Source organism: Crocodylus porosus, unplaced genomic scaffold (genome assembly GCF_001723895.1).
Source record: "Crocodylus porosus isolate Cpor-Errol unplaced genomic scaffold, CroPor_comp1, whole genome shotgun sequence".
Taxonomy (NCBI): Eukaryota; Metazoa; Chordata; order Crocodylia; family Crocodylidae; genus Crocodylus; species Crocodylus porosus.
Genome location: NW_017728906.1, coordinates 150328461 through 150342383, shown reverse-complemented (window position 1 = coordinate 150342383; position 13923 = coordinate 150328461). Strand labels below are relative to the sequence as shown.

The 13923-nt window shown below is 40.8% G+C and overlaps 1 protein-coding gene across 1 annotated transcript in view; it reads left to right on the top strand.

The window, feature by feature from the left end:
* LCP1 (lymphocyte cytosolic protein 1) overlaps window positions 1–13524 on the top strand; it is a 42979-nt gene extending 29455 nt beyond the window's left edge. The window contains exons 8-16 of the mRNA XM_019529916.1: window positions 350–492; window positions 3662–3757; window positions 4352–4547; window positions 5511–5589; window positions 5786–5900; window positions 8311–8444; window positions 9034–9157; window positions 10084–10208; window positions 12055–13524. Of these exons, the coding sequence (XP_019385461.1) occupies window positions 350–492; window positions 3662–3757; window positions 4352–4547; window positions 5511–5589; window positions 5786–5900; window positions 8311–8444; window positions 9034–9157; window positions 10084–10208; window positions 12055–12187 (1145 nt within the window). The 3' untranslated portion in view covers window positions 12188–13524. The remainder of the gene's footprint in view (window positions 1–349; window positions 493–3661; window positions 3758–4351; window positions 4548–5510; window positions 5590–5785; window positions 5901–8310; window positions 8445–9033; window positions 9158–10083; window positions 10209–12054) is intronic.
* Window positions 13525–13923: the final 399 nt, after the last annotated feature.

Below are 13923 nucleotides of genomic sequence, written 5' to 3'. Positions count from 1 at the left end.
GTCCGCCCATTTGCTGAGCTTGTCCAGGGCAGCCAGGATCGCCCGCCTATCTTCTGGCGTGGATGCTTTGCCCCAAAGTTTGGTGTCATCGGCGAACTTTGCCAGTCCGCTCCTGACTCCAATGTCCACATCATTAATGAAGATGTTGAACAATATGTGTCCAAGGACGCAGCCTTGGGGGACCCCACTAAAGCTTCTTAAATACATATCAGTTGTGTTATGCCCCAGTGACTTCAGTGAGAGCAAGAGCTTATGTTTGCACAGTAGAGTATGTTAGGACAGATACATTAAAAGCCTCTGTATTCTTATACCTGATATTTGATTTTCTTTCAATTTTGTGCTTGCCTAGCTTTGATTGCCCTTCTGCGGGAAGGAGAGAGCCTAGAGGATCTGATGAAATTATCTCCAGAGGAACTGCTGCTGAGATGGGCTAACTATCACCTGGAGAATGCTGGATGCAACAAAATCAACAACTTCAGTACCGACATCAAGGTATAAAAAAATGGCAATCAATTACAGCAAAAACAGTGATCCCCAGTGTCAGTGCAGCCTGCTTTACCTGGGCTTATTTACCCAAAAATGGTGGCTCAGGTTCCACTTTTAAAAACACTTAAAGATAGGCTTCTTGTGAAACTTCTGAGTCAACATAACTGCTCCTTTGATTAAAAGGAATCCTGTGGATAGTGTGTATAGAACTAATGCTGTGACAGCCTAAACAGTACATTTGGAATACTTCAAAGCCGTGGAATTGCAACTTTCAATTTTGGCTAGGCTTAAACTTTAAAGGACTTTTTCCTTAACAGGTAGATGAATTGGGGGAAAAAACAACCCCTCCCCCTCCCCCCCACTCCTTTCTTATATGCCATTGCAGAGCTGGCAGTGACCTGTAGTCAGTAAGGTCCTACTCCAGAACCCATTGAAGTCAACAGGAATCCTTCCATTCAGTTGAATGGATTAACACAGACTACACGTGACCAGTAAATGAAAAGTTTCATAATCCAGTACCACTTCCTGGGCCTATTTCTCCCATCTCCAACAGCCATTTTCATAATCCAAATCAAACATGAAAGACACTAAAAACTTGTCTGTGATTGCCAGTCAGAAATCCATACTATTTTTGTAAGATAACCTTTCCTCCTTTCGTTGCAGCAGTTTCAAGGCAGGTTTTGGCACCACTTGGCTAGCTGTAACTAAGCAGAACCTTGCCACTGGCTTTAGGACAAGCAGAGGGCCTAAAACATGAATTATAAAGATTGCATATTAAATATAAATAACCAATAATAATAGGAAGACAAAGTGAAATATTTGGAGTCTGATCCTCCATTTATCTCATGCATAAAATTTCCTTGGCACTCAATATATTTTTTTAATGCAAAAGATGTTTCTTTTTTATGTAGAAGGGCCATGGGACGAATCTTTCTCAGGTTTCTATAGGCAGGCTAGAGAGAGGAATTTCATGCAGCTTGAGGCTAAATTCTATTCCCCCCCCGGGGTGTATCTACATGTTCATTAATGCACTGTAGTTACAGCTCATTAAGTTTAGTGTTTGTATAACTAAGTACTAAATCAATGTGTAGTAACTGGTGCTACTACGCAGTAGCACCAGTACATGGCTTTTTAGTGATGCCAACTGCGCAGTAGCCTAATGCTGCTGCACCATGGCATATTAGCATGGTTTTTGCCCTGCACAGTACTGCACAGTAGAGTTGGGCACTGCTCAGGTATCTTCTCATGTTGACGCACCCAAATAGTATTTATATAGTGGTGTGTAACTGCAGTTTGTGGCACTTATGCTCAGTTTGGATTCTACTATCACCTGTGGCAGTATGTATTCATCTTGCACACATACCTGCCAAAATTAGAAGGACCTGCTTCTCACCCAAATGGACTTTGAACCTGTACCTTCTGCTGAGAAGAGAGAGATTCAGTTTCACAATTTTTCTGGGTGAGGGGTCCCTACAACCTGTATTTCCTGGGCAAGTGCCTTAACCAGTAGCTTAATGGGCTGAAAAATGAGAAGGTCCCCCTTGGCTCTTTGGGACATATCTGGCCTTCTGCCTATGCCTGGGTGATTCTTTTTCTCCCAGGCACGTGTGCAGGGTACCGACTGGGCATGTCCACACATGCTATTAATTCACAGCAATAAACTCTGGCACATGTAACTATCATACTGGAGTTTATTGCTCCTGGGTGTGCCATTTGAATGTGAGCCTGAGACCACAGCATGTTGAACTGGGTTGGAGCAGCCCTGGCTGGCAGGAGGCCTGGAGGAGTTGGCTTACCAGCCTGGGGCTGCTCAGACCTGGCTCAGTGTGCTGCCGAGGAGCTGGCTAGGGCACAAGGGTGTTTCAGTGGAGAGCTAGCCAGTAGGCAGCCACTGCACTGAAGCACTCTCGTGCCTCAGCCAGCCACATCAGTGTGCTACATCAGTGTGCTACATGTGTGCTGCTGTGGAGTAAAAAACTCTGTGGCAGGTTAGCACTTGTATTTCCAAGTAGTAACCTGCTGCGGAGTTTATTAGTTTACTACGACCTAATAGAGCAACATGTGTAGGTGCTGAGACATTTGCTGCAGAGCTAATTAGGCAGCTTCACAGTCAACATCTCTATAGATGTGCTCTCTATGTGCAGAAAGGATGCACAGAGCAAGTGTAGATCCACTGAATCCAACATTGTGCTTAAACTACAGAACAACCAGTTAAGCACATGGAGGTGATAGCCTACATTTTATATCATATCATTATCAATTCTGAAAAGCAAAATGTACACATAGACATCAGTGTGGCCAAAATTTCAGCCTCTATTATTTGCTATCATCCACTTATTACATTTGTCTCTCAGAATTGCTCCTTCTATAAATATGCATGTTCTATAATGTATGCAGGCATGCAGAGAAATATTTGTGAAGAAATGGAACTAGTGTACAAGTTAGAATAAATCTTGAAAGTAAAGGTTTGGAAAATTTGGACTATTGACTTTCGAATGCTCAAATTATTAACAATTTTTCAACCTGCTTTTTAAAAAATGTCATCTGAATTTTTATTTGAAGGGTCTCAATTATGCTTATAACGATTTCTTAAACAAAATGGATATTTTCCACACATGGATCCACCCAAGCAGATTAAATCTGTGTCTTGTTTTAGCCTTTTGCTTGAAAAATGCTTGTTAATTGTTGTTTGCTTTCACGTTTATCCTTGAAAACTTTGTTTTCTCTTTTGTAACTATTTTAATATTTCTTTAAACTTTGCCTTAAACTTCTGCTTTCGCCTTTCTGTCTATTCTTTTACTAAAACTTTAGCTGACCGACTTCCAGAGCATTGTAAAGGTATATTTTTCATATCTCTTACTGAACATATTACCCTTAAATCAATTCTAGCCTTTCCCCTTCTCAAATGAAACATATACATAGTACTTTTTTTAATGCTTCCAGCTTTTCTGTATTTAGTATTTCTATTGCTTTATAAAACAATGCAGCATAAAATGTAAATGGTTAAATGTTTCCAGCTTTATTAATTTAATTATGTTGTCAAATGGTTGATGTAATACAAAGAAAGCCACCTCACCCATTGTTCATGGGAAACACTGGCATACAAAACCAAGCTTTACTTGTAACTTTTCCTCCACACTTCTGTAAGTACCTTTAATTTCTTGCTGTGTCTCAGGACTCCAGAGCTTATTACCATTTGCTGGACCAAGTTGCCCCAAAGGGAGATGAAGAAGGCATTCCAGCTATTGCTATTGACATGTCAGGATTAAGGGTAAGATCACAGAAATAAAGAATGCACACTTACATTTTAATGTGTTTTACTTACAGTAATGAGGAAACTTTGAGATGTAGTGTAATACTAGAAGAAGCAGGCCAAATTTTCCGTTGCAATGCAGTCTTGCAATCAAAAAAACAAATATACAGAATTTAAATGCTGTTTAGCTTTGATGTTTTTAATGATGATGAAATACCAGAGAACATGAGTTATCACTTAAACTTTTCCAGCCAATGAACCAGTTAGATACACTATCAATGTTCATCCTATTACATTTTCATGAAAATGTATCTGAATTCTCCTTGACTTTTCCTACATTAACCTTATGGTGTAATAGTTAGAAAATCATTGTAATATAGCAAGATACTGATTTTAGGTAAAAGCAATCTGCAAATATTGGCTTGTGATATGTACATGGAAAAGGAAAAATATGCACTGAACCAAGAATATGCTTTAATTTGTAAAGCTTTTATGTGCAAATCTAAAGTAGTTACATGTATATATGTATGTGTGTGTGTGGTATTTCAGTAGAAGTGGGCAACAAATATTTTTTGCTGACTCAGGCATTTGATATTTGTTTTGTCAACACAGGAGAAGGATGACATCCAGAGGGCAGAATGTATGTTGCAGCAGGCAGAGAAACTAGGCTGCCGGCAGTTTGTCACAGCCACAGATGTAGTCCGTGGCAACCCAAAGTTAAACTTGGCTTTCATTGCCAACCTCTTCAATAAATATCCTGCCCTCCATAAGCCAGAGAACCAGGACATTGACTGGAGTTCTATTGAAGGTAAAGCAAGTACAAAGAATATATGGCATTAGATTGAAGACTCTCGTAACTGAGACTTGGTTGGATAACTTCTATTAGTCCAACTTTTCCCAGACATGTCTTCAATGCAACAAGAGCTAAGGAAGATTTCAGGAGGGGATATGGCTGCATTACTTGCATCCAGTTTCAGATGTAGTTGACTTCCTGTTCTTTGGAAGACTTTGTTGGACTTTTCATGTGTCTGGGGTTTGTTCTAGCATTCACAATCATCCAACCTTAAGTGAATTGGCTATCACTTAGCACTAAATAAAACCATAACACCAGTAGGCTCTCCCCAAATACTTGTTCCAGGATCAAACCATTTGTGTCCTGGAAAAAACATTTAGGGTACATCGTTGTATTCAAGAAGAAAGTAGTTTTTGCACGGGCTCAGTCTGACACATCTATGAAATTGTAGTTGTGCAGTCAGCAACAGCAAAGTGTTGTTTTAAACAAAGTCTGAGGTAGCAGCTCAGTTTTGCAAGGTGCCAAGCTCTGTCACTTGAATCAACAAAATACTGTAGCACATGTTGGAAGTTAAGCATGTGAGCCATCCCACTGAAGTCAACTATTTTTGTGTTAAGCATGTGCTTAAATATTTTCCTGACTTACGACAGAATGCTCAGCTCCGTGTGAGATTTGTTTGCTAAGGATTGTAACTGAATGTCCTCAAAGGCTTGTACTAAACCTTCTCAGATAAGGTAAATTTGAATTTTTTTCAATATTTTTAAGGGAATTTGGCCCAAGTGCTAAAACATGTGTGGCATGTACAGAATCTTACCTACTGTTTAGTACTCTTAATTCACATGCCAGTTAATCTTTCATTCTGCAAATGTTTTCAGTACACTGTAGGTTTTTTAATATGTGATTTCATTTTTGCAAAATGGTATTTCACTGTAGAGTTGAGTTTTGCGGAAGTGTTGATTGATATTGCTATCATTTTAGGTGAAACAAGGGAAGAGAGGACTTTTAGGAACTGGATGAACTCTCTGGGTGTTAATCCACGTGTAAATCATTTATACAGGTAAGAAAATTTATCTTATGTCACTGAGATAAATAAATGTAATTTACACCTGAAGGAAAAACTTGTTCATCGAGAACATGGAAATGCATGCTCAAGTTTTATCCTTTAGGAAAATGTGATCAATTCTACTAATGTTTAAATGTGATTCTTTGCTACATCATTTATAAGCTGATGTATATTTTAATTTTTTTTTCAGTGACCTGTCAGATGCCCTGGTTATCTTCCAGCTTTATGAAAAGATTAAAGTGCCAGTAGACTGGAACAGAGTGAACAAACCACCTTATCCTAAGCTGGGTGGCAACATGAAGAAGGTACAAAAACTTGACTTGATTTTAACAATGCACAGATATCCATACCATTTCTTTTGAAGTGCTGGAACCATACATATACTCATTGATTAATGAATGACTGCATATACTTCAAAATGGAATTGAGTCCTTATTCAGCAGTTGAACAGTAAAGTCTGATATCTCTGTTACAGGAATACATTTACAAAGGGTTTATGGCCTATACTCCTTCCGCCTGTATGCAGTATTGCAACTACACTTATTTACCAATCAGTCTTGCAACATGTTGAGATATCATTTGAATTAGCAGTATTGTAAGAGTGATGTTGTAGCTGTACCAAATACTACAGCGCGTGCTTAAAACTAAGCATCTATGAGCCATCCCACTGAAGTCAACTGGTATTGTTTTGTGCCTAGAGTTAAGCACATGCTTAAATGCTTTCCTGTGTTACTGAGTGCACATAATAATTTATATATGGCAGGGAAATATATAGGCATTTGTATGCATAACTGCATGTTGCTCTCAAGTCACAAGGAGACCTGATCAAATTGTATTTCTACTGTGTATTCCATGAATATTTCCCTTCCCTTTGTTAATAAATTCAGCTCACTAGCTCTGTAGAGATTTGAATACTATTTGAGATGTAAATATATTTCACGTTTTCAATCTACATTAAAACCCCCCGATTCTTTAAACAATTTTGCCGTATTCAGCCCACAAGTTACAATACATATTCATGATTATTCCAGCTCTCCTGATCATCTCCCTCCATATCAGTGGAATAAGTCAAAGCCTAAGGTCTGTGCTGAGCCTAGGCAGCTAATCAGACTAGTGGGGCTAAGTCCACTGGTGTCTGTAGCTAACAGCACACAAGTGAGCGATGCATCACATCACATCCGGCTGTCTGGTTCATCAGCTTGACCCTCACACACAGTTAGACTGTCCTTTGGCATAAATCCAGAGAAAGGTGCAAACATACTTCTGAGTCCATCATGAAATACCTCATCTGCTCTGTCATTGTGCCTTCTAACAGAGAAGCAGATATTAAATGTTTGTGGCCTAGATGCCTCAGGACCTGGGAGAAAGTTCCCTGTTGGACATCCACTAAGTGCCCAGTTTTCTCTCAACATGACGTGTACTGGCCAAGAATATTTTCAAGCTATTAGTAAATGAGGCAAGACAGGGTACCTAAAGCACCTAAAACATTAAAATTCTGGGACTCACTTCACATTAAAAACCCCAATTATTGTCCCAGAATAGTGCTACCTTACTAGGTAAGAGAAAGAAGACAGTAGGGCTGTGCAAAATTTAACCGGCTGTTTGTTTCAACACTGTTTCGACTCATTTCAAGCTTGAAACAGCAAATTTGAAATGAAACGAAGGGCTTAAAAATAGTCTTGAAAAAACACGAGGGCAGTCGAAACATTTCGAAGTTCTGAAATGTTTCGAGTTTTGAAGCAGCCCGACTGAGTTCCCCTCCCCAGCGCTAGAATAGGGCTGAGGAAGGGAACTGAGACTGATTGCTCAGTTCCCCTCCCCAGTGCTTTGATCCATTGAGCTGGGAAAGGCAACTCAGCCCAGCTGAGCTCAGCGCTATGATGGGCTGGGGAAGGGCACTGAGCTCCATGGTAGTGCTGGGGAGGGGAACTCAGCTCAGCTGGCTGAGTTGCCTTCCCCAGCCCAAGCAATCACAGCGCTGTGGAGAGGAACTGAGCAGTCAGGCTCAGTTGCCCTCCCCAGCCCAAAGGATCGCAGCACTGGGGAGGGGAACTAAGCAATGGGGCTCAGTTCAGGCAGCAGCACTCAGCTTCCCTCCCTCATCTGGCGGGCAGATAGGGGGTCCATAACCCTGGGAGGACTGGCTTAGCCCCCACAGCCCTCCCAGGGTTGTGTGCCCCTAATCTGCCTGCTGGATGAGAGAAGTTGTTTTGAGCTTCCCCATTATAGCCTATGGGCGAAACTTGAAACAGCATCAGAACAGCGGTACTGTTTTTACAAAATGAAATGGAACAGTGGTTTCAAATCAAAATTAAATTCGAAATGAAATGCTGTCGAAACGCAAGTCGAAATGGAATGGTACTGTTTTGCACAGCAATAGAAGATAGTACAGGGGCTACCTTAGAGTGCTGCAAATTGTATTGCCTTATTTCCCAGTGTGTTTGGTGTCATTTAAGTTCTGATGAAACACTCTAGTACACTGTAGTATTTCTGTAGGGGCCAAAGCTTCCTGTAGAAGTTGTGGGCTAGATCCTGAAAGTACTCAAACCCCAATATAATACTCACACAGAAGCCCACAGGATGGTCTGCCTGTATGAATCCATTTGCCAGATCTGACTTATCCTTTACAACAGTTGCAAATAGCAATGGATTCCTTTAAAGATGTTTGTTCCTCCCCATATTTTTAAAGATACTGACTATATCTGTTACTGACAGCTTGAAAACTGCAACTATGCAGTGGAGCTGGGAAAGAATCAAGCCAAGTTTTCCCTCGTTGGAATTGCTGGGCAAGATCTCAATGAAGGAAATCGTACACTAACTCTTGCCTTGATCTGGCAGTTAATGAGAAGGTACAGTAGTCAGCCTTTACCCATACTGCTTCCGTGTTACTGAATGGGGTGTCAGCATTCATCAGGGAGGAGATAGATCAATACTATTATTACCCCTGTTGTCTATATTTCATCTTTTAATCAAGATAATATGCCTTCCTAAAACTCACGTTGTAGCAGAAACCAAATTGTGGGCTTGATACAAAGGCAACTGCTGAGGCTTTGCAGCTCCTATTATGCAGGAGAACAGACTAAGTGATCATAAATGTCCCTTCTGGTCCTGAAATTCATGAATCTGTGATTTCTTTGTAGATACTGTGGGCCTGCATCATTCACATAAGAGACTTTTTGCACCCTCTAGCCATATACAGCACACTTACAGTGGCTATAATAGTCACCTGTGCTACCCTAAAACTCCTTGACTTTGCCAGAGCAGTGTCAAGGACCCTTAGTATAATGAGACAGAGCCCTGTATAACTTAATCTACTGAAAGAGATATTACTGAGTGCGAGTTACAACTGTAGGGTTTGGCTTTGCAAGGTTTTACATGTACGATGTGGCTTCACACTTTCAAGTATGAAGCAACAGACATTTTATATTTTTTGTTAAGGTATACGCTGAGTATCCTTGAAGACATAGGTGGTGGGCAGAAGGTCAATGATGAAATTATTGTCAACTGGGTAAATGAAACACTGACTGAAGCTGGGAAATGTTCAACCATCTCTAGCTTCAAGGTATGGTTTTCCTTTATATGGATGTCATGAGACCCTTATGGTTACAGGTATACTGCTGTTTTATATGGTTTCCAAGGAAGGTAATGGCATCTCCTTCCTTAGCCCACCAGTCTTGTCTATAGTCTTCTGTGTTAGAAATTATATCGTGAATTCTTACTTCATAGTACTTTTCCAAACCAGGTGTTTTTCCAGTAGCTAAAACTGTACCAGTAGCCACTGGTACAGCAGTACCTTTAGGGGTCCCTGATCCACTGAGTCCCAACCAAAGGGCCCCTCTTCAAAAACTTCACTTTTAACCCTCAGGTTGAATTTCTGGGCCACTTCCTACCTTCCTCGTAGCCTCCATCCCAGAGGCTTTACAGTCTTGTTGACGTATCTGGAGAAAATCCTAGGCCCAATTTTTATCTGACGTGAATTGGCAATGTACACTATGTAAAGAGAAGGCCTGTTGAATCCAACCTAGACTAAAAATCAAACCAAATATATGATAAACAGTGACCAGTGAACCACTAAGCCAGTGAATCTCAACCAGGTTGCTGGGGCATCCTGATGTGCTGCAAAATTAGGATGACCATACTATGGTTAAGGAAAATTGGGATGGGGTAAGGAAATCCAAGATGGGGAGCATGATCCTTTGAAGGGTGCTGCGAGGTGTGGAGAGAGAAACTGGGTGTGAAGAGATGAGTTGATAAGTTCAGGCTTAGGTCCCTGCCTGGCCCCTCTGCAAGGAGGTAAGCACTGCAATAAATCAGTTAGTTTTTTGAATGCGGTGTCTCTCAATCCACAAAAGTTATGGAGGAGTGCCTTAAATTTTAAATGGTTGAGAACCACTGCTCTGAGCAGTCATCCACTCCCCTGAGCTATGGTTTTGGCTGAGTAGAAACTCTATCAGTCTGTGCATCTAACTTTATTTTCCCTCCTTTCAGGACCCCAAAATAAGCACAAGCATGCCAGTCCTGGATCTCATTGATGCTATTCAGCCAGGTTCTATCAAATATGACCTTCTGAAAACAGAGGACCTGGATGATGTTGAGAAGCTCAATAATGCTAAGTAAGTCTGAGCTATGCGACCACATGAAGGGTGTACCATGTGGGGGCTAACCTTTTTGGCAGGCATGACACAAATTAGCCCCATATCTACCCCAAGTGCCATTCCAACACCCATCTTCTGCCCAATCTGTTGCTCTGCTTTCTGCTTCCTGTCCTATCTGCTGTTGTGCTACCTGTCCCCTTCCTGATCTGCCATTTGCCACACACAGAAGCTGCCTGTGCCACTTGTGGCATGCGTGCTGCCCCTAGTATACCAAATCAGGCTCTCGTTGCATTGCTTTGAAGTTACTCTTATGACTCGGTTGTTAGCACTCCCTGTGTCTGCAAGTAAGAACTACCTTGGAAGCAAGAAGTACCTAGGGAAAAAGATAGAAAAAAAATGTTGCTAAAGGAAATTAAGTGAATGCTGCTATAGTTCTTGCTTTACAATCCCTTGATGAGATCATAACTACTTTCCTTCTTAAGCTCATATTTCCTCTTATTAAATTAAAAACAATTCTAAGATCAGGTAATAATGCCAGATATATAAAAATGCTTCAGCAGCGAGCTGTGAAATTAGACAGTATTCTTCCTTGTTTGCACAAAGGTGAAATGAGGAGCACAATCAGAGGAGAGGTGGGACTGTGAAGGGAATTCAACCCATAAGCACCATTTGTGAGGGTGTGAATTCTCTCCAAGTGTGAAGTACACCTTTAGGACAACAGCCTTGTAGACCTTCTCTCCTTCCATTCACAGCTGCACAGATCACCACCCATCCAAGTCATGATTCCTTTCCCAGTTATAATCACCAGCATCCCTGTGGCCACTACAGCAGTACCCCACATGGGAGGGCTAAAGTATTGCTCTGCTTTAGCTGCTTGTAATGCAAAGGAGTGGTCTGTTCTCTAATCCTGCCGCCTCCTCTGTTTCTCAGCACTTCATCTCTCTCTCCCTACTGTTCTGCTTCTTTCCCTCATGTCTGGCATTTGCTTCCCTCCACACAGGCCCTTTCTCCATCTTTCCAAATTGCAATGTTGCAAACTAAACTACATCAGAATGTAATTTAGTTTGCAATGATGCATACTCATTTCAAACCCCCAAAACTTCCATACATATAATGTGTGGTGCCAGTAAGCCACGCACAGGGAATTTTTCATCACATGTATGTCAGAACATTGTCATGTGTACAGCACCCTTAGTGAAGTCTTTGTGGTTGCATCAAACACAGTTCAGGAAAACAAATGGCTAATAGTTTTTGTCTTTATGTAGCATCAATTTAAATATTATTGTAAGTTTCCCTGTACCCCTTTGGCCATTCTTTTGTAAACCCCCTCACCACTTCTGCCTTCAGCAGGCACCTGTGGCCATCAGGACAATCACATATATACAGTGGTGGGGTAGATTTCAATTAAAAGGTCACCATTTCAATTTTGGGGGCATAGAATGCAACCTGAAGGACTAAATCCCCATCATGTATATAAGTGTCCAAAAGCAGTAGGGGCAGAATTTGGCCCTTTATTGCTAGCAAGAGTTTTCCCTCAGCAAAGTTCTCCCTGGGAGATCAGGGAAGGAAGTAATAGATTTTGCATACTGTTCTAAAATGTGAGCCTATTTTGCAATATCCCACACTCCTTCCGTCAGAGGGCACTAACCTAGGATAGGGGAGACTAGACTTTTATTAGACCACAGAATGGAACTACATACATTGCTGAAGAAAACTTAAGTTTTGACAAATCAGTGTTTTTCTGATGGAAAATCATTTTGACAGAAAGTTCCTGGCCAGCTCTAGTATGCTAAACTAGAACTTGCTAAACAAATGAACACTGATCCTGCTTCTTACATTTCTCTTCATTTTCCCACCTTTATAGATATGCCATCTCAATGGCGAGAAAAATTGGAGCAAGAGTCTATGCCCTGCCAGAAGACCTGGTTGAAGTAAAACCAAAAATGGTCATGACTGTGTTTGCTTGCCTTATGGGAAAAGGAATGAAGAGAGTTTAAACCACAAAAGACTTGTAGGAATGGCTGGGATACACCCCCTGACTCCTTCAGACTGAATGCTCTTCTTTGTGTCAAGGACACATGCAGATTCTTCATACTTTCTAAGGCAAGAATGCTAGACAAGATTCCAAAACATACAAAAGTTGACATATATACTCTGCAAAATAATCTAACATGTTCTGTTCTGAACAATAATGTGATTGATTTCTTTGCCCAGTTTGCCTTGCCTAGGTGTAGCTATTTCATATTTCTTAATATGCTTCCAAACAGCAGGGAATTTACTGGTAACAGTTGAGTGTCAAATGTGTTTTCTAGAGGTCACCTGGAGGTTTTGCCTTGAGAAGCATGATCAAGTCTTCAGGATTTTGAAAGGTTGCATTTGTTATGTTACAATTAATAATGCATTTGTACTTCTGATGATGTTTATCCCATGCTTTCCTTTGGTTAGCACCTTCCACTACAAAGGGAGCCAATGCAGAGTAGTGTTTATTTTTCTGGGATAGTAGAATCCTCTGAGTTGGGAAACTCTTGCGGAAAGAAAAGATAGCTAATTAAGGGTCTCACTCAAACTGTGAAGTATGAATAGTCCTTTTGACACTGGTGGGACTGCTTACAGGGTAAAGCTATTACTCTTTGAGTAACAGCATCACAACCAAGGCCTCAGAAACCTTTGCAGCCCACGTTGTGCAAGGTATCAACTAATTTTTATAATTTTATAATTTCATGACATGTTTTAACAATAAACATATTGCAAAACAATAGCTTCCTTCAAATGAAAACTGCAATGCAAACTAAGGAAATTCATTTGGAAACAATAATAAACAGAGATGCAAATGAAGGGAGCAAAGGGCCATACAGTGTCAACTGGATGAAGTGAACAATAACTGAATCCTGTTAACAACCTAAACAGGCTTGCTGACAATTGATGGCATGCCACAGAAACAGATGAGAAGCCAGTGGCCTGATTCAGCAAAGAAGGTGCTTAACTTAACCAAGCACATGCCTGAGTGATGTATTTAGTGCTCAGTTCCTTAACTGAGGGACATCAGCATAGCTTCATTGACTTTAACAGCACAGCTCTGTCAGTTTTATCCCACTTGAAAATCTACCTTTATTTGTTGAGAATCAATGATACACACTGCACTGAATCTGCTCCTTAGCATGTGTTGCTTATTGTTGTATTCATGACATGGGTTCTACTGTAGTAAAATGCCTTAATGCAATCTTGTCAACTTATCCTGACAGTCTCTTCTTTTCCTCCATGAAATTGCCTTAATAAAGAGTAAATATACAGTGATATGGAAAGTCTCTCCAAATAAAGTATCCTATGAGCCAAACATTCAGACTCTTTCTTTCAGTGTTGCATATATGTGAACAAAGTGATAACTACAATATGCTGGCACAGTCAAAACATACAGGTTTGAAAGCAGACATATTGAACTCACCGCATACATACAAATATATATGCTGCGTAAATGCTATTAGTTTACTGGCACCTCCCCTTAACTGTACTGTGACAGGAGTGCCTCTTCTGGAGTCCATCTATCGGTGACCCCATCCTCCTGTTATGGGCCAACCGCCTGCCTTCTCTCCTGCCATGCCTGGATCTTAATTAATTAATGGATGTTAATTAGTGGGAAACTGCCCATTTATTGCCGCAGTGCCAAGGAGTGCTATCTGTGGCTCCTTTTCTTCCCCTACACCGCAGCCCAAGCTTCACAGATGATACTGACATG